A 20,884-nucleotide genomic window follows, 5' to 3' on the forward strand; every position below is an offset into this window, starting at 1 on the left:
AAAAAAACCAAACCTTATATCACTACCCAATTTTCCAGAAGCTCTAAATCTGATCATAAAAACTCAAGTGTGATAGAAATAAGGATCAACTGGCAAATAGCACAAACTTGTCATGAATGCTGTAACTACTATTTTACACGATATAATCAAGAATTCAAGCTTACCTTGAATTCTTTCACCTTTTCCATGGTAATCAGGCGCCTTGATGTGTGGCTGGAAAGCATCTGCTCACAGTTGCTAATAAGTTTCAGGCATGGGTGGCGGGGAATGATTTCTTCTGTATATCTGGAAGAAATTAACATTCATAATGCTGTAAGCTCATGAAGTGGAAGACTTGTATCTGAAACAAAATTCTTACAGACTCTTCACAGAAAGGCTTACACTAGAAAGTTGTTATGCACTTTATTCTGATTAAAGAAATTCAGATATCGGTGCTCCAGAGTTTTGACAACATATATTTCAATCATCTTGTGACATATAGTGCATAGAATAAATTAAAAGCTCACAGTGAAGAGACATAACCCTCCTCCTTTTTTCATATCTATTTAAATTACATTAATGTATGCACACAGGCCTGCCTGGATAATGTCAAGTAGAAAATATCTCAGCCAACCAGAAATAATAACTTATCCAATGGGAGCTGTGATTTTAAAAACATATTCCAGCCAACATATATGATGTTGCAGGAATAAGAGACTTAACTCCGTCTCCCTAAAAAGAGACCATTACGCTTCAATTTCAAATCTTATTAAGCCAGATTTTAACAGACAGTGACATTCCTGGACTTCAACATTTGGTGTTACAAACCTATCTCATCACAATTATTTTTTCTAATGGCAAGAAAAAAAATCCATTATCATTTAACATTAGATAGCAGCAACACTGGCTTACAATTAAATCCTATCTATAGAAGCAAGCAGTTAAAGTGTTTTAAATGCCCCACCTCATACGCATACTATTGTCTGTAGAAAGTGCTTTCTCTAGATTGCTTTCAATCTTTCTATTTCTAAGGCTGAAAGAGGAATTTAAAGATTTAAGACCTTTTGTAACGGTTTTGAGTTTAGGCCTTCCTTCCTGGTCGCCAGGAAGGAAGGAAGGAAGTATTCCATCCTATTCCTTTACGTAATCCAAACATATAAATAGAGAGAGAAGCCTCTTCCTCTCTTCCCTTCTGGCGAGGTTTGGAGACAGCAGATTCCCCACAGCTGGTCTTGCTTCTGTGGGGGAGTTGGGGCCTGGCTGGGCCTACAGGGCCTGTTGTTCCTGCTGATCCGGAGTCCGACAGTGTGGTGGCAGCTTTTGGGCAATTGTGCTATCCCAAGGAAAGTAGTAAGATATTCTTTTGCTAATTCTTTAGTTTGCTAGATCCTGAGGGGTTTTTTTGATTATGTATATCTGTTTTGGTTTTTTGTTGGTTTTTTTTTTTTCCCTTCCCCTTCCTTTCCCTTTCGGGATTGTATATAGTATTTCAACTGTATTTAACTGTAATATATGTAAATACATGTATTTTAATATAGTTCGGCTGGTCTGGATTTTTCATAGGTTTTTTTTCTTTGCTCTTTGCCAGAGGTTTTTGTGCTGGGTCTATGGACTTGGCGGGGAGCCAAGTAAAACTTAGACACCTTTGCATGGGACCAGAACAGCAAGAAGTATTAACCTAGCCAATATAAAAAATATGAGATCAGACACCCTTCCCATATACTGAAACATAGATCAGTCATTTAGTCTTAGTTTTTGTAATAAGCTGTCATGTAATAGTTACTTCCACATAACACAGAAAATGGGTTTTGGTATTGTCAGGGACTATGACTTCATACAAAATGTCTGCTCTCATGATTCTCCAATGCTTGGGAGTCAACAGGAGTCAGACATTAAAATGCAGAACTAAACAACTGAAACACCTATCACTTCAACTTATAAGGTAGAAAGAGGAGCTTCGCATTTTTTCTTGTGAAGAGGCGGATTTTATGAATGCACTTTACAAAGTAAAGGTATTGTTCTGGGAGAAAGAGAAGACAAATGTAACACAACTCAAAATAGGATCCGTCTAGATGCTGATGGAAAACTTGGCATTTCTTAAGATAACAGTGAGCTGTTAAACAAGTAACTCAATACCAAACACAGATTTGTAAATAAGAGAAAAAGAACCCCAAACAGTACTGCCTCTTTGTTTGCCTCAAAACTTCCAGAATGCAAAACAACCTTTCAGTCACTTCTCATGTGGAATCAACTTGCTACTTCCGCTAGCTGACGTCAGAACATGCTTTTGACAAAGGAGAATAAAATTATTTCTCAACTGCTCTTTCTGTTATACAAGACTTTCAATGCATCTAGTACCACCAAACTCGCTCTTTCTCCTACAAAGGTAGGCACTCCACCACATCATCTTAAATTTTTATATATACAATAATATATATAAAAAATATATGTAATAAAGTTTATACATAAAGTTTATAAATATATAACATTATAAAAGGCTGACTGCAAAGGAATTAAAAGAATTCTGACTCAACAATGACTTCAATGTCAGACTGAAAGAGTAAACTTCGGAGTGAGATGCTATCTTGCAGGAGAGATCATTATCAGTTTGTTAAAAAGCCTTGTCTGTTAGCATTAATGCATATATTTCTACATTCTTTCAGGTAAAACTCAGAACCTCATCAAGTAAGGAATACAGAAGCAGTGGTTTTAACAGACACCCAATTCAATCCAGTTTTGGCTTTAATTTAAGGTAATACAAAAGGATCTCAAGAAATGAAATTGAAGGCAGGTGTTGCCAAGGGATATTTGATAATGCAATATGTTAGTAGGAAGTATCTTCCCTTCCCCCTACATACTTGTTTTAATGTCTGTTCCCTTGTTCAGCATTACAACTGAAAATAAACTGACTGTACTAATATTCCGTGCTAATATAGTGACTTCAGTATTTCAATTCACAGTAGGATGTACAAATTCATTTTTTATGAGGCAACTTAACTAGACCTCCCCAAAACAGCAACCGAAGTAGATCCTGAATGTGCAGTTCCCAAGTTATCTAAAGTGAGGAAACATGGTTTTTATCAAAGTTCAATGAGCAGACAGAAAAACTCTAGTATCTTGATGAACAGAATAAATTCAGTAAATCCAAATAGCTTTTACTGACATTGAAATCTTAGAATTCACAATCGCACATAGTTTGTTGGGGCTAGGCATGTATAGACAGACATTTTGAATAACTAGTTATAATACTGTCAATGGCATTCATTGCTTTGTTTTTTAATTGTCTCACAATGAAAAAAAGTCTAAGGATACCAATTCCATCATTTATTAAAAAATTGTGAACTGCTAAGTGCACTCTTCCATTACAGCAGCACGTAAAAGAAATGGCTCCATTTGATTTCCAAGTTTTCAAAGCGTGTGATATATAGGATATATAGGGCTGACACAAGCCATTTCCATGATGAAACCAGGCACAACCACCACTTTATTCATCAGTAATATTTTGACTGCACATAGAAACATTGTAAAAACTACCTTCAGAGCACATCTGTATCTGGAAGATACTTTGAAAAACCTACAGAACTCTTCACTTTACAGTGAAACAGTTTAAAAAAAACCGAAACCAAAACAAAAATACCATCAAACCTTATCTAAGAGATGCTCCAGTAAGGTATGCAAACAGCTGTCTTTCCTTTTAAACTCAGTTCTGAACTCAGGCTGCACTACTGAGCAGACAGGATCCCGCAGTCTCTGCTGGCCCCTCTCGTCCTTAACAGGGCTGCTCCCTTATGATTCTTGCCTCTCACTACCATCTCTTGGTCATTTGACTTTTATTTCTCAGAAGAAAGCTAAATTAGCAGTGCCAAACTCCAAAGAACCAAGAATGTTTTTCATAGGACCTTGTCACACATCTTTACCAATTACTCTAGAGAAACACATTCTAATATGTACCTTGAAAGTTTAATTTCCTAAGCTTAAACCTCAACTCACTGGATGTACATTTGCAATGACACACTAAGTCTTTTTCTGTTTGGTAATAGTCAGGAATTATAGCCATTCAAAACCCTTATCTCAAAATCTGGTTTTCCTCACACAAAGTTTTAAAATATGAAGTCTGGGCACTACTCTTGAGTGCTGGTGCTACGGAAGCTCCAGCTGTACTGTGCCCCAAAAGAAACACAGTGAGAGTGCAGCAGCCATTCTGACTTACAACATAACAGAAATCAACAATACATACTCAGGCCTGTATATTGGCAGCCAGTAAACTAATCTTCCTCCCATCACCAGATATTCTGCCGCAAACTTCAACAGGTCAAAAAAGATGTCACTTAGATGATAATTGGATGAAACGAAGATGTGATTTTCTGTGCTAAACAAAAAATGTACAAGTGTAAACAAACATAAAAGCACAGGTAAAACCTACATTTCTTAAAATAATAACTAAAAAAACCCCAAAACCAAAAACAGACCACAAAAGCACTATCTGACACTTGCAAAACTAATTGTGACAATCCAGAAATACAACTTCTAATACGAGGAATATGACTTTGCAAGTTCCCATAACTGGCTCTTCAGACTATCATCTTTAGTATTTGAAGTCAAAGTATCACAGGTATACCGGGAATAGTTGTTTCTTAACAACATCTTTCTTAACAATTTAGAGCAAAATGCAGAAGAAAATGAAGGCCAGGCAGTGGAGAAGTACGACCTATCTCTGAAAAGAGCAGTGGAAATCCAAAAGAGAAGAGGTTGGGGTAAAATATGGGTATTCTATTTTAAACTGATTTTGCAGCCTGCAGAGACTGAAAAGAACTTTCTGAGAATAGGAAATAAAAGGTAATGATGGCTTACAGAGGTGAGAAATAGGATTCAAAATCTGAACACACACAAATGATAAGCAGGGAGAACAAAACCAAGATGATTTCAGGAAGTGACATACTGGTTTTGCAAACAGAGTAAAAAGGGTTTTTCTTCTTTAATTTATATTGCCACCATTTTTTTAACTGTTGATAGCCGACCGAGAAATAGTAAAGATTCTAAAACTATGACTAGATTTCCATTAAGACATTTATATTCTACAACAGATGAGACAGCTCACCTACCTTCTTTCAACTGACTTAACTGCTTCCTTTTGTGAACCTGTTCTGCGAGTAGCTTCTCTGATACCATATGGTGCTAGACAAAGTAAATGCATAATGCAGAGATGAGAACCTCATTCCTTGTCCAAATAACACACAATTATACCATACATACACGACAGTGCATAAACTGTGGCTTATACAAAGTTAAAAAAAGAAAAGTTTTTACAAAGTAAAACTAAGCAAGGGAAATTTCTTCAAGATCTATTAAAAGTTTATTACTCCAAAAGGTTACTTTAGAACTGATTCAAAGAAAGCCCTTCAGCTTTCTAAGAGCTTCTAATAGCCTAGAAGTTTGCTACACTACAAAGAACAATGCTTTTCTGTTTTGTTGATTAAAAGATATTCCTCAGACTTGAAACATGTGACAAATAATACCATCCTCTTTTGTTTGCTAGACATGAACATGTCTCCTATAGCACTTAGTTAACCTTTTTCAAAATGAAATTAAATACATTGGAATTTCTTGCCAGTACATTACACAAATGGTAATTCTCACACATAAGAACCAGAGATGGCTTTTTCTCAGGCATTTTTGCACATTTCTAATAACATAACATATTTATTTCCCGTTCAAAACCTCTGGTTTTGTGAGACTTGTTTCAGCATCATAGAAGCACCAATATAACCACCACGGAAGTCTTACAAATTGTGTCACGCTCAGTTCTGAGTCCATATTAATATTCAACAGTGTTTTATTGCCAAATGGAACGAATAAAAACTAGCAAGCAACCCACGAAGAAAAGTCACACTCCCTATTCCTAATTAATATGAATGTCTCATCATAAGAGTCAGCACTAGAGATCAGAAATTGCTGTATCAAGGTCTTTCATTTATTCCCTTAGTTTCTATTCCCTCTCATACATGACAAATGGTGTTTAGTACATAGGTTGCTAAAAGAGCAAAGGATCCTTCCAAAACGCTAATGCTTCCAGTAGTTAAGTGTATTGGAAACACATTAAAACTTCTCTTTGGAAGCATTACAATAAGCATTTAACATAAATCTTCAGAAGTCCATCAGGGCTGCATGGCAGACTCCTATGTCCTGCAGATCAAGTTCTAACAGCAACATGTACCATTCTGATAAGAAGTCTCTGTACATCAATAAAGTTACACTTTTACTGAATGAGACTTCTTCAAAGGATGATTTCCAGCCATATTGATTTCTGCTGGTGAACATAATATTCTTTCCACGGAAGAAAGAGTTACTGCCAGCTTTGTTACACATTTATAACTACCCTTAAAATAAATGCAGAGATGTCAAATGCAGATCCAATTTCCACAGTGCCGCTCTCAATAACCATCTTTGATAAACTGCAGATTTGAGCACTCATCGAAACATTAAATCAACACACATAGGCACAGACACAGGCAATAATCTTTCAGTCACTGCTATCAGGCAACAAAAAGCAGTAACAAACTTACGGTCTGTAATGATTGCATCGAACAGCATCCCTTTTCGCCATATTGGCCTTGAAGAATCAGCAACCAGTGCATCGAGGTAGTATTTCTCTAAACCATACTGTCGGAGATTAGCTCTGATATTTTCATCTGGCCCTCTCCATTTCTGGTTCTTTCTGCTTGCCTTGCCTGGGAGGGGAGAGGGCCCAGAGTGGGGGAAAAAAGCACACTCAACAAGAAACTATTATATAAGAAAAGCTTTTCATATACTCAACCATTTAATTTAAAGGAAAATAATTAAATATCACTACAAAACCTGTCAAAAGTACTTGCAGTAAACTTCAGAAGTAGTAAGAAATAATGAAAATACACTAGAAAAGTTCTGCTGCACCATCTGCATGGGGTGTCCCAGAACACATTTGTAAAAATGTTGTTTTGTTAGAAATTCTCTCTGACCATCAGTCACAATCCTGTCCACTAGGTCAGATACAATTTGCTCTACAGATTTTCAGAGAAGTAAGAATAAGATTAGATTTCCTGGGTTGGGTTACAAGAAGCTTCCTACATCACAGGTTAAGACAGCACACAGCCGTGGTAATTATTATTTGGAATTTTGTTTGGTTTTTATCATTCCTTTTTTAAAATATTTCCTACTTAAAAATAAGATAATATTTTATCTAGGATATATGTAAATTGGTGAATAAAAATAAGCATGACCAAATAAATCCTAATAAGATTAATATTGCTTTAAAATCCACTAAGTATCATCCACTACCATCCTAAATTGCAGAGAGCAAGATTTCAGTGGCTTAGAAATATGTAACATACCTAATCCGTGGATTGTGTTGTAATCTATATCAGTACCACACACATATGCTCCAAAGTGTGCTGAGGAGATTAAAAGGCCACCTATACAGGGGAGAAAAGAGGAAAAATATAAACTCCTGTCATAAATGTTACTTGTGTTGGAATTTTTCCCTCAGGAACTTCAGGAGTTTACAGCAGTAGCACACTAGACCCAAAGCTAGACCCAAGCATAAAAAAAAAGAAACTAAAAACAGAAATAAAACTACCAACCTGTTATAACTATAATCAGAAATAATTACACCAAGTCCTTTGTCTGCTATACCTGATTTTCCTTACCTTACTATGCTTTATGTCACTCCTTATCTTTTGAGACTGCTCTTAGGAGTTTGTTTATGGTTTTCTGTATTTCAAGGCAGTAAGATTCTTTAATCATTACATGAACCAAAACTTTTGATACTACTTTGCAAGGAACAGAATTTCAAATTGTTGGTACACAATTTGAAAAGTCATCACCAAACAAACGGCAGTTCTCCTGTGTCTGTTCTCAAAGTATCTCCTTAACTGTGTCTAAAATCAAACTTGTTGTAAAATGTGGTCATTCCCTGAGTAAGAAACAATGGTCAAGAGCCTTGCAAATGTAAATATGTCCATTGTAAACAGGAACATCAAAACAGTTCCTGTAATTGTTATGCCGTGTGAAAACTATATACAAATGCATTTTTCTGTGAGTATGCTGCCTATTTTGTCAGCAGTTTTACCAGTGTACTTATTCTGCAATAAAATAATTTTTTTTAATTAACACTATTGCAATCTGCTTTACTAATTTACAAAAAAAAAAAAAAAACTAACAGAAAAGCATGTGTGATTTCCCCTTGAAACTTGATAGCAGTTGAACAGACCACAAAAATGAACAAATGACATTACCTCTTTAACAGCTTCCAAATGAAACAATGGACAGACTGTAGAAGATTACCAAATACCTGTGTGGTCAAGTTATTAATTAGGAGGTATGTAGCTAGCAGAATGGTTTAAAACAGAACGGTGACTGAGAACAAGGCTGTGAACCCCACATTACTGGCGTCAACAGTCCTGCTAAAATAAAGGGGAAGACTGCTGCAGGATGAAGAGTTGACAAGCACAGGGAACAATGTGCAAGCTGGCTGTGCTGATGACACCAGTTTTCCCATTCACAGGGAGCATAGAGAGAAGCACTTCAGGTGGCTAAACTACCCTGAGCCATCCACTCAGCACGAACACCTCCCTAACATGCCCTGTGTGCATGGGCTGAAGGATCCCATCTCAGAGCACTCCTACACCATATGGTAACCAACTCTACAAAAACCAAATGTGAGGGAGAAAGAAAAGTTTTCAAATTCCTCTGATTTTTCCTGGATCAAGGAAGCGGATCAGGGAAAAGCAAGGCTACTCACCCCAGAGGAGTCACCCATTTCCCTTCTTGGCTGCAATCCCTCAGAAGAGATGGGCAGTACCTCCAGAGGGTCACGACAAATTTAGCTAGCCCTGACCCCAAGTAAGGCATACCACCCAGTCCTATAAAAAAAGTAAGAAGAAAGTACTTTGCCCATCTAAGAATAGTTTTAATCATAAGCAAAAAAAAGTTAGAAAAACATGAACTTCGAGCTTTCAATAAGTCTCAGCTGGTACTAGTTCAGTTGTGTTTACACAGAAGGTGCATGAATACTTAAATACAGTAATAAGGCCAGCTCTTTGATCTACTATGTGAAACATGCTAAGAGTGTTAATCAGAGAATCACTGTATCCCCTGATGACTATTAGCAGAATGCCAGTGGCACAGAACTTCATGCCTTTCTATCGTACGCTATTCCCCCATCTCTTCAGCACACATGAGGACTGGTCATAGCACTGTCCCCCAGAATGTCAAAGAAAAGAATTCTTGTCATTTGCAACTACACAGTATCACAAACTGGCAAAGAGAAAGTAAGGACAAATACCTTCCAATGGTATAATAACAAGATTACTGAGATAACCTGAACAGACTGTCTAGGAGGAAGCACAAAATATTAAGGTAGAAGACTTGATTTATTCTTCCAGAAAGCTCCAAGCTTCTTTCTGCCCAACACTGAGGAAAGAGTATCTAAACATTTATGGAACTTAAAAACAATCCCAGATGTTCCAATTCTGCTCTACAATAAGAAGGGGAATCAAGTCTCCTAAAAGCCAGCCTGGTCAAAGAGCACTTCATATTCCAGTGACAAATGCCAATTTGCCACTGTTACACTAACGTGGAAGACTTGTGATTTGGCTTATGCAAAAACCAGTTTCTTTCCAACAATCAAGTACCATTTTGTAAGGCCATTCTGATTTGGCACTATTTACATTTTTAGTGTAAAAAAACCAGGAAGAAACCAAGCCAGGTAATAAAGCTGCATCAATAAAGAAATCTGAACCACAGTTTCAAAATGCTCATCAAATCCTGTATGTATGTTCTTTCTAAACCGGTCAGCAAACTCATGCAGCTTTAATCTCTAGCCTTTATATTACAGATATCCAGGGAAAAAATCCAAAAAAAATGTAATTCAAACCACTAGGCAATTTGTTGAGAATTTTACATACTTGTATTGTGTTTGTTACCTTTCAAACTGAAAAACGATTTAACATTTATATAGAATTTCTATAGCTTTGCCATTTCCATGTGATAATTCTTCCTCTGTCTTTACCTTCCTTTTCACTTCCATGAGAATGAATGCTCTCAGAGATTTTCTTTTTGTTTAGTAGATTTTTGTAAGAAGATGCAAAGCCACAGACACCAAAATCAAACAAACTGCTCATAGATAAGTAGAGGAATTTCCTGAACCTTTCAAAGAAGGAAAAGCACAAGGATGAAGAGAAAATTTCATAAGACATTATTACGCATGAAAAAAATCCAGATCATATATGAACAAAAATTTAAGACAAAAACATAAGAGTTCACTGAAGCCCTGTGTTTCTGAAATTATATCCCTGGTTTGTTTTCTGTGGTACAGAGAAGATACATGCTATTAAGAATTTATCCTCCTGGTGGCCCTGTAGTGTTGTCTTCTCTCTCCCTAACTTCTCTGCAGTCATTTCTGCAGAAAACTATCCTCATCCTCCCATTAATGTAAGCATTTTTAATTGTATGCATTTCACACATGGTCATCTTGATCAAAGTCTAGCAAGTTGGCCAGGAGGGCCAACAGTATCCCAGGGGGGCATCAGGCAAAGCATCGCCAGCTGGTTGAGGGAGGGGACTGTCCTGCTCTGCTCTGCACTGGTGTGGCCTCACCTTGAATATTGTGTGCAGTTTTGGGTGTCACAATATAAGAAAGATATTAAGCCATTACAGAGCACTCAAAGGAGAGCAACGAAGATGTTGAAGGGCCTTGAGAGGACGCTGTATGAGGAGCGGCTGAGGGCATTTGGTCTGTTCAGCCTGGAGAAGAGGAGACTGACGGGAGGCCTCACTGCAGTCTGAAAAAGCTGTGGATGTGGAGGGGCAGACACTGATCCCTGCTCTCTGGTGACCAGTGACAGCACTGGAGGAAATGGCTTGAAGCTGAGTCAGAGGAAGTTTAAGTTAGATATCAGAAAAAGGTTCTTCACCGAGGGGGTGGTTGAGCACTGGAACAGGCTCCCCAGGGAAGTGGTCACAGCACCAAGCCTGACAGAGTTCACAAAGTGTTTGGACAATGCTCTCAGGCACATGGTGTGACTCTTGTGGTTGTCCTGTGCAGATTCAGGAGCTGGACTTTGATGATCCTTGTGGGTCCCTTCCAACCCAGGATGTTCTATGATTCTACTCTATGGTTCTAAAATCCAGGTCAAAAACACAGCCTTCGTTACGTTTTTTAAGAAACTACTATAGGTAGCTTAATACAATATACTCTGCTACGATTATATGGCACAACCTGACACAACAGATCAGCTATTTCACCTACACAACAGCTCAGTTTCCGAGTCAAAATGTACTTTTATGTCATATGTGGAATAAAAGCTCCCCCTCCTGGATAAACTAGGAAAAGTTCAGCTGGGGCGGATACGTGGTGTGAGCAGCATTATCCTGAAGACAGGATGTGAAGGCACAACAAACTGATCTCTACTGAATGCTATGACCTAACTATTGTTACGCTGTGTTAAAAGCCTACATGTGCCCTCAGCACTCTAAATAGCCAGCTCTAAAATGCTACTCCTTGTAACCCCCTGAAAGTGACTGCGGGAAGTGCATCAGCCAAATTTCACTTCTTGGTCACTTTGGATCTTAGGCAGTCCATAACAAATATGAAGTAGTGTTTAACCCATGGTGCATAAAATAAAACCATGAAGACAGATTTTTTAGAAGCGTGAAACAAACTGTTTATAGCTTTGGAAGTTGGTCTTCTTCCCCCAAAATCCCTTTCAAGTTAACAGACTACTTATTTTACAATCACCATTTTGCCTTTGGTATCCTCTCAAATATCAGCTGAGCACCAGAAGCCACTGCACCAGGTAAAACCTGGTGCAAACAGTAAGAAAATATTCCAGTTTTTCCCACCAGTGGAAAAAAAATATATATACCTGTTCCAACAAATGGATCATATACAACATCATTGGGTTTTACTCTCCCATGGTTGGCCATAATGAAAGACAGGCAGGCATCCATGCTTGTATTTCCAATGAAGTGTCTCTTCTTTACACTGTAGGATTCAATGAGTTCTCTTTGGCCATCTGCAATCTGTTGAAACATTTAAAATCCCTGTCAGGTCTTAAATACAAGATATAAGCAGGCAGGCTAACACGTGCTTAAGTGACACCATCCAAAACCTGGTAACTTCATTTCATAACACATCATCTTGCTTTCAGACGTCTGAAAATATGACAGACTTCTTTCCAAGCAACAGATATCTTGGTTCAACACCTAGATAAATTCTTCAAGACAGAGGTTAAAAATACACAAACATTTTAGACAGAAAATTCTTCTGAAGAAATAACAATTATAGCAACTTTGCTATTATTCTGAGTATCAGAAAAACAATTCCTGGCAATTCAGAGTTAAAAGAATTTCAAAATTAAGAGGAGGAGAAATGCATGTTAACACATGCATTGCACATACACACACGTATGCTTAAGGTCATACAGAACTTCCTTCTTCACTGGCACTTCTGCCATGCTCAAAATCTAAATTTAGGATAGCACTGACAGATCAGAATTTAATGGAAAAGCAAACAAAGACCAAATGCTATTATTTTTACATCAGACTTCTAAAATATGTTGAAGAAGACCAACGCAATCTGCAAGAAGACATGGTCAAAAGCTCTTCCAACACTATCCCCCCATCTCTGGTCAACGTCAGTCTTACTGGGTAAACAAAATACATTTGCCTATTTTTTTCAGGTTAGTTTACTCAATACTTCAGAAATCCAGCACAGATGGGCCAACAGCTGCAATGTTTTACAGTATTGTCACAACCCAGAGTGCTTACACATTAATCACATGCAGACAGAACACTCACAGGTCCTAACGGATCACTTGGATGTCTGACTTCCCTGTACACAAGCCACTGACTATAGCTGTACAGCCTCTGCGGCGGTTCTCCCTCCTTCCAGCTGCCCTTTACCCAGGACACTGCTAGCACATATTCCCATCAGTGGCTAGTGTCATTCTAGAAGATGTCCTTTGGGGAGCCACATTTTCCTCACAAAAATATAAAGACCAGATCAAATTTCCTCAGGATATCCTAATAATGCGGCAGCTTTAGAGTGCATACGGCTGACAGGCAAGAAAGTTAGCAGTGAAGACCTCAGCTGACAGGCTCCAGACAGTTTTTATAACTGCTGTAGGCCCTGCACTGCCAGTGTCTCCTCGGGCCTGTGTGCTGAACCTACTGATGTCCAAAGCCTCAGGGATCAGTCTGCACCTTTCTGTGGAGGTTCCCATCAGGACCTCTTGAAGCACTTACAGAATGCTCTAGTGGGCCTGACGCAACTCAGCAGGGCCACAAGCCACCTATAGTTCTGTATATCTTTTTCTACATGTCTGAAACACACTGCTGGTGCTTTCAGCTGCAGCTGGTCCCACAATAACATAATACACCACCACAGCTGCGCAGTCTCACAGCTGTGCTGAGTTCTCTCAGTGGAGGGCAAGAAGGTGTGTTTCCAGATACAACTTCATTTTTTCCACCTCCAAATTGCTCAATAAACCCACTTATTCCTAGTCACAGTAAAGTTTCCCAGACTTGCAGTGACAGATTCAGACATAATTATATTGTCTGCTTCCACTGAAAGTCAATAGAATTTTTTACATTTCAACTGAAGAACACTTTCCTGAAAATACAAGCTCATAAGAACTGAAGCAAGCGTATTCACGCACCCATCTACCAAAATACAGATGAAAGGGCTCTTCTGGAACATTATTTGGGTTCATTCCATAATCTTCCAAAATCCAGAAGATGTGTTCTGGATTCTTTAAATTTACTTTTCCTTTGAATGGCAGAAACTCAAGGGCCTATACAATAAAGAAAAAATAAGAGTAAAAAAAACATCAAACTAGGGTCAATTTTTTAAATAGGCATCTCCCCTCCAATAGAAAAAAAACCAAAACAAACTCTTGCCCCCAAAAAACCTCACTACAATTTTACTAGGAGAAATGACAGATAAGTATTAAAAAGTACATTCTCAATTTTATCTAGATTTTTGAAATACCTTTCTTGTAAATAAAAATACCTCAAATAATTAAGAATTAGAAATCAGGAGCCATAACACTTTTTATTAACTGGAGAGAACCAAACTTTAGAGGAAATGAATGGTGCTTATTATTTATGCAATTTTCAAGTTATAAAAACAACACTGATGATGAACAATAGGATATAAAATTTCAGTGATGTGCAGCTACACCAATTTACATACTCAGCATTATTTCATGTACACAAAAACTGAACGAACAGGAAAGAGTGGCTACTACTAATACAGATAATTTCAGTCTCTGTAAATGGTGTAAATAAAAGAAAAAGCTGATAAAATAGAATGTGGAAGAACAAAAAATCAACAGTAATTTAGAAAAATTTCCTAATTATAATACCAATACAGTTAGGAGGAGAGTACAAGTGCAGAAAAGAGAAAACGACAGAACAGGAGATTAGCACACAATCCACAGCTTGCAACTGAAGTCACTTGTTCCACATTCTGCAACAATAAAAGCCTAATGTGCAGATCAAGTAACAGATTTTCCAAAAGTCTAGCACCTAACTCTAGCCACTCGAATCTTAGTGTTTTGGGCAATAAGCTTCAGTTTCCCCAGCACACTGGGCCAAAATCAGCGGTGATGTTTATTTGGTTTTGTATATGCCTCACGTGGGCTGTTTAGGGAAACAAAAAAAAAAAGTCGTAAATTTTGAGGGAATTTGACGCAAAGATCTCATTTAGACCTGATAAGACATAAGCAATAAACTTCTTTCAGATCTTCAGGAAACCCAAACTTAAAAACTCTGATAGCGTGGAACAAGAACAAAATAAATGATTAAACTAAACATCAAAGATTTCTTAACCACCTACTTACATCGATCTTTTTTATTTTCTGTGCTTGAGTCAGTGTTTTATTAAACGTGTGAATATGTACTTTGTAAGTAGAGTCTGATTGGAGATACGGAAGCTGAAAAAAAAAGGCCAAGACCGTTTCATTAGTACAGATGCAGTGCTATTCAGTGCATAGAGGAACCACATTACCCAGATTCTTTATATGCATACCATCTTGTCCACTGGATAGTTCTTCAGAGAGGCATAGAGCTCGCCCTCAGATCTTCCATGACCCCACAGTTCAAATATAGACCTGGAATTACACAGTTTTTGAGAGTGCAGTCACATGGAGGGGGCAAAATGCCTTACAGACACTTATTCCTTTTAACCTTCATGGCCAATTTATTTAGGCTTTACTTCATGGAGTACTAAAGTGTGGTATTTAACTCTTAGCAAATATTTTAATTTTTGTTCTTAAGAAGGACACACTAATTTTTAATCCTAAAATGACATTTTAACAATGCTTTTTTTTTAATTTGGTAACATATACCAAAAGCTTTAGAGCTTTTGTTACTGATTAGCAGTGCAATGGAGATGCACTGGAAATTTTCTTCTAAAACTAACATGTCTTCCCACAACGAGTAGTAGGCCAGAAAAATAAGCTGTGGGCTAACTACACTTTCTACACAAAATAAGGATACATTAGCTGAGAGATCATGGTATACAGAACATCTACAAGCTGCTTTGTCGTATTTTAATTCATTGGTTGCCTACAGCTGCTTTCTGAAGTGCAGTACAGTTGATCTCCACTGGAAACATACTGTAATAAGGACAGTTTTGTACACATGGGACTCCTTTAGGCAAGACTGGACAGCCCTAGTCACTGGAGGCAAAACTGAATACCTGACACAATAAGCACTCAACAGGGACTACGCAATGCTCTGCAGAGGGGCCCAAACTAACTATGAAGAACACAGCACAGACATCACAAATTTAGTATGGTCAGAGAGACATACCACACTTCCACTGGCTCTCATCCTGAACCATACCTCCACAGCCTCTCTCACAAGCCTCACTGCAAAGAATATTATTCAGACACCTCTAAAAAGGACCAGCTGGAACAATCACTCTCTGGTATACTCTTGTGCTCTTGAATTTTCTAGAAGGACTTCTGCTGCAGCAGATTGGGCTGAGGGCTCAGATGCCAGCACTAAGAGAGGGTAACACAACCTTTCCCTTCAAAACTTGATTTTCAATTTTTACTTATCATTGTTTTTATCTTTTAGTTCCAGACATGTTTTAAAACAACTCACTAACTAAACTATTGAAGGTCAATAAAACATCAGTGAGTACTGTCCCTGGAGTGAAGAACACTATCCTGACTTGATCATACACCAAGTAAAGAGAACGTGAACTCTACATAATCAGTCCTACAGGAGTCCTACAAACTCTGGTTACATCTTCTCGATTCTAGAAGGAATCAAAGACTGTTTATTTGAAGACTCCATAAAAAATCTGTATTTGCCACAACATAAGAAAACAATATTCCACCGCTTCAGTTATCGTTTACAAGATTTTCCATCTCTTACTTTGCACATACTGTCCGTTTCATTAGTCCCCTTGCCATCTCTTCTGAAGGAATATTGAGGATCCAAAACGGAGACTGAAATAAAGAGAAGATAAGTCATACAAATACCTAGTTGGAGGATGTCAGATGAATTACACAACTACACAGTTCTGTTCTATAAAAACAGAACGTGCATGCTGAAAATAAATGAAAAAAAAATAAATCTGTTGACTGTAATCATACAGAGGATAAATATTTAATTTCAGGAAAAACTGTTTATTTGGCTTGAATGTCTGAGAAATTTTGTTATGTATTTCATTTTTCCACTGTATCTTTGACTTAGCAAAATATTATTTGTTTGCACTTCTGTAGATTATTCAGCCCCTAGAGACGGAAAACATCTCGTTACACACAAGTAGTAACTTATTCCCAGTAATATTCTCTGACTAGGCATTGAGACCAAAATCATACAGCTTCCTAGCCGTATTCTGTCTCACTGATTTAGATGCAAACACCAAATCCAAAGTGCTGCTGAATGTTTTCACAGTTTGCCTATTCTGAGAAGAAAGGAGAGCCTCCCAGTAGATGGCACTACTTCTTTTCACAGTCTTAAATGAAGACAGCCTAAGGTGCATTTTGTGCATCTTTTTTTTAAGTTCTGAGTCTTTACTGAATTGAGAGTTCCTCATTTTTGGAAGATTCTTGATTTTTCTAAGAAACTTCAAAATTTATTCAGCTACCCACATTTAACAAAAATACTATAAAGAACGTCCTTGCATCCCATACACACACTCAAGTAAAATATTTGGTCCTCACTTACATTTACACGAATTTCCTGCTCACCACTGAATTTTCCACCACAAAGGGAGAGCAATGATGTTATTTCCTAAATTGAAAATATAAAGGTCAGGCCTTAGAATCATTAACGAATGTTTTGAAGAAAGAAAGGGGGGAAACAAGGAAAAAAGGGCAGCATAACACAAATTCTAATGCAGACGGTGAGGATTATGAAGAGAATTCTAGAAGAGAAGTCAGAATGGCATGTACTACCAACTTTACTGTGGGAACCAACAGTGAAACACTCAGAGTAGTTGTGTGGATAGGACAGAAGTTCACACATAAATTCAGCTTGTATGTACTGTTCATGAACAGAAAAAAAAATTAAGACTTTCCTGTTATAAAAGCAGCTTTCTCAGAGTTCAGTGGCAAAGGAATGGGCTCTGTTAGGCAAATTGCAGTAATCAAATTCCCCCGCTTCATATTTTCTCTTTCATCTAAATCTTTACTGTTCAACCCTGCACTCTCATAACAATATTCCTGTTACAATATTATTCTCTCTATTCTTAAAATATTTTTCTGCCTAATTCACATAAAAATGATGTTTCACTAGTAACACTGACCCAGGGCCAGGACAAGCACCGAGCATCAATTCCATTTCTGTTACCTCTCTGCTTTACAAGTATCTCAACAGTTTTCTTCAGTAGATGTCTTCTCTAAATCAAAAGACTGTAAACTGAATATATGAAAGAACAAACCACCAAGAAACAAGCTCATAAGTAATACCTGAAAAAAAGAAAAAACAATGCACTAAAAAGACTTTCAAACTCAAATGAGATGTAAACACCAGGGATGTTTCTCATGTAGGCCCAATACCAGAAATGACATGCTGCAATCTCTGAATGATACTGGCAAAAGAACACAGAGGCAAAATTTTATACTGGCTTAGATTTCAACTGAGTGGGTAAATGAAAAGATTACCATTAATTATCACCAAAAAAATGGAGAAAAGGAAAACCCAACATGACGCTAGCATATGGTTTTAGTGGGACATTACCCCACTCATTTCCATCTTTCCATTTGAATAGAAAGGACATAAGAAACATTGGAAAAAACAGGGGGTTTGCTCCAGGAGAATATAAGATTATGTGTAACCATTTCACTGTACAGTCCTGAGGCAGAAAAAGCACCTGAGATGTTACACATGAATCGGTGGCACCTCCAAACACTGGTAATATTACCTACAGGAAAGTGACAAAAATGAGAAGCAGAAAAAACACAGCCTGCAAGAAAAGGCTGGGAGAGACCAGCCTAAAGGTTGCTGTGATAAAGAAAGATAATCTGTTTTCGACATTTATTATGGAGGAGATGACAATGAGGTTCAAACCACAGCAGTACTCTGGATGAGTATTTGGGAAGATCCTTCCAAGAGTAAAGACAGTGAAGCACTGGAACATATCTGCCTGAGGACACTGATAAGAAAACATCCGAAATGCACTGATCTGTCCATTAGACACAAGCTTTGCTGTAAAACACGATGCCTGATCTTACCCCTAAGTATCTGACCTAACAAAAAACAGAACCCTGATTATGGAGCACAGTTTATCAACTAAGAAATATGAAACACATAACTTCAGACACTGAATAACAAATGTGGACTCTGACAAACATCTTCAGCTGCTGTGATCCAGCACTACCGGCAGCACAAAAGCAGTCCTCTCATATCCCATATTCAGATGTGGTAGAGATGGAGATCAAGCAGATCATCTGGCTAAAAAAATCTGTCCTTCCTTGCTTCATTAAGTCCTTAACACAGCTCATGACAAAGCCAAACACATAGCTGAGCAGAGTACAAGAAAAGGGAAATGGAACTGCTTTCTTCAGCAGCTATATCAACCAAGTGCCACTACAACCCTGGTGATAAAACAAAAACTTCGTTACATATCATCTTTTTACTTCATCTGATGACCTTGTCTAAAGACAAACTGGGTTGATCATAAATAAATAAATTCATGTTCCAGTCTCACAAAGCAAATAGTAAAAATCAATGCACAAAAGAAAGCCTTAATGAAAACAAGGAAAACAAATGATGCAAGACACATTAAATATTTTATAACACATTTAATGATGACCCACCAATTCTAACAAAATAACTCCGCATTTCGGCATTATTTTAAACAATAACTTATCATCCTGGATATTACTAGCTCTTCTAGATGGTGCCTAGAAGAGCCCTTTGGGTATCAAAATTTGCTAAGGTGTATAGCAACTCTGTAAATTATCATGGGGAAAAAAAATAATCACAAGTTAAATTTACAAACAAGAGGATTTTCTAACTAATGTGAAAACTGAGTGTATGCTAAACTACACATTCACCAAGGGCACATAAAAAACACTGGGGATTCATAAAAAAGACCAGGGATCTTCAAATAAGTTACAATCTATTTTTGTTTCAATTATTTCTGTGAACATTACTTGATAAGGTAAAACAGATTTAGCGACAGGGAACGAACTCTGCACCCCAGATTTTGCAACCAACCATCACACACGTGTCAATGACAAGCACAGTGCAGCACTCCAGGCATCACTTGCTCTGATCCCACCACAGCAGCTGCTCTACTCTGCCTAATCCCACACAGGCCAGTGGGGCACAAACCCTTCTGACTGTATGGAAGTAAACACTCAGGATCACAAGCCAAAAGCGAACAGTCCTCAGTGCCACTGGTGCGAGCAAGGCTCACAACCAGGACACCAGCCGAGGCCTTGGAGACCTGTGCTCATGTGCTCCCGGCTCATGCCATAGGCCCTATGACTTCAGAGAGCACCATGCTCGCTGACCCCCATATCTTCCTCCTGAAAATGCAACTCCTGCAACTCTCCTGCCTCACAAAGCTCCATAAACACCTGGGACAGGGAATCACCGAATCAATCAGGTTGGGAAAGACCTCTGAGATCATGGAGACCAACCTATGCCTGAACATCACCATGTCAACTAGACCATGGCACAACGTGCCACATCCAGTCTTTTCCTTAAACACCTCCAGGGACGGTGACTCCACCACTTCCCCTGGCAGTCCATCGGACACTGGAATGAGAGCTGACCCCACACGTCCTCCAGGGCTGCACCAACCTTTTCTGTACCCACACCACGCTGGCGGGAGCAGCAATATAGTTTAAACAAATTTTAAAAGTCATCAGACCAAGACCTTGTGAAAGCATTCTTGCAACTCCATTTTCCCCCCTCTCACAGCTTCCCTTTCTCACGTGGAGCCCCACGTACTCTGCTGGCAACCTCTCCTAGCGCCAAAAGCACGGAAAAAAGCCACCACGCAGACGCTCTCCATGGGGCAGGAAGGGAGGAGAGGCAGCCTCACGCTTGGGGGTCCCTTGCCACGGGACGCGAGGAGCGGCGAGCGAAGGGGGACCGGGAACCCTTCGTCCCCGGCTTTCCCCGAGCCGGGGCGGGCGAGGCCCCGCCGGGGTCCGGCCGCCCGCGGGCACACCCGGGACCGCGCTGTCCGGGAGCGCTCCGGCTCCCTTTCCCGGCTCCCGGCCCTGGCCCCGGTCCCGGCCCGTTGCAGCGCTCACCGGCAGGCGGAACTCGAGGTGCTCCTGCGCCAGCAGCAGCAAATACCGACGGAGCGCCGGAGCCGCCAGCTCCATGTCCGCCCATCCCCCGCCCCCCGCATGCGCCGCCGGGAGCGGGCGGGCTCCGCGCCGTGGGG

The 20,884-nt window shown here is 38.9% G+C and overlaps 1 protein-coding gene and 1 long non-coding RNA gene across 15 annotated transcripts in view; one reads left to right on the forward strand and one right to left on the reverse strand.

Annotated features, from left to right (window-relative positions):
* The window catches only part of TRMT11 (tRNA methyltransferase 11 homolog), a 102,738-nt gene extending 81,878 nt beyond the window's left edge, over positions 1 to 20,860 (reverse strand). For 9 of the 14 annotated variants that reach the window (XR_004355848.1, XR_004355849.1, XM_032681654.1 and 6 more), the window contains exons 1-12: positions 20,748 to 20,841; positions 17,203 to 17,268; positions 16,405 to 16,478; positions 15,047 to 15,128; positions 14,859 to 14,951; positions 13,674 to 13,808; positions 11,880 to 12,036; positions 7,347 to 7,427; positions 6,543 to 6,707; positions 5,082 to 5,154; positions 4,217 to 4,348; positions 165 to 285 (exon numbers count right to left, since the gene is read on the reverse strand). Coding sequence is in view for 12 of the 14 variants with exons in the window: in XM_032681654.1 (XP_032537545.1) it covers positions 165 to 285; positions 4,217 to 4,348; positions 5,082 to 5,154; positions 6,543 to 6,707; positions 7,347 to 7,427; positions 11,880 to 12,036; positions 13,674 to 13,808; positions 14,859 to 14,951; positions 15,047 to 15,128; positions 16,405 to 16,478; positions 17,203 to 17,268; positions 20,748 to 20,822 (1,254 nt within the window). In the remaining 2 variants the exon portion in view is untranslated. Of the gene's footprint in view, positions 1 to 164; positions 286 to 4,216; positions 4,349 to 5,081; positions 5,155 to 6,542; positions 6,708 to 7,346; positions 7,428 to 11,879; positions 12,037 to 13,673; positions 13,809 to 14,858; positions 14,952 to 15,046; positions 15,129 to 16,404; positions 16,479 to 17,202; positions 17,269 to 17,782; positions 17,889 to 20,439; positions 20,650 to 20,747 lie in introns of those variants that run through there. The other 5 variants (XM_032681662.1, XM_032681661.1, XM_032681653.1 and 2 more) reach the window with 5 other exon arrangements.
* LOC116783803 lies at positions 1,285 to 5,052 on the forward strand. The gene is made up of 3 exons (XR_004355850.1): positions 1,285 to 1,329; positions 2,643 to 2,731; positions 4,641 to 5,052. It is a non-coding gene; the product is annotated as an uncharacterized LOC116783803 (long non-coding RNA).
* Positions 20,861 to 20,884: the final 24 nt, after the last annotated feature.

The sequence above is a fragment of the Chiroxiphia lanceolata genome, chromosome 3, assembly GCF_009829145.1.
Source record: "Chiroxiphia lanceolata isolate bChiLan1 chromosome 3, bChiLan1.pri, whole genome shotgun sequence".
NCBI classification, from domain to species: Eukaryota; Metazoa; Chordata; class Aves; order Passeriformes; family Pipridae; genus Chiroxiphia; species Chiroxiphia lanceolata.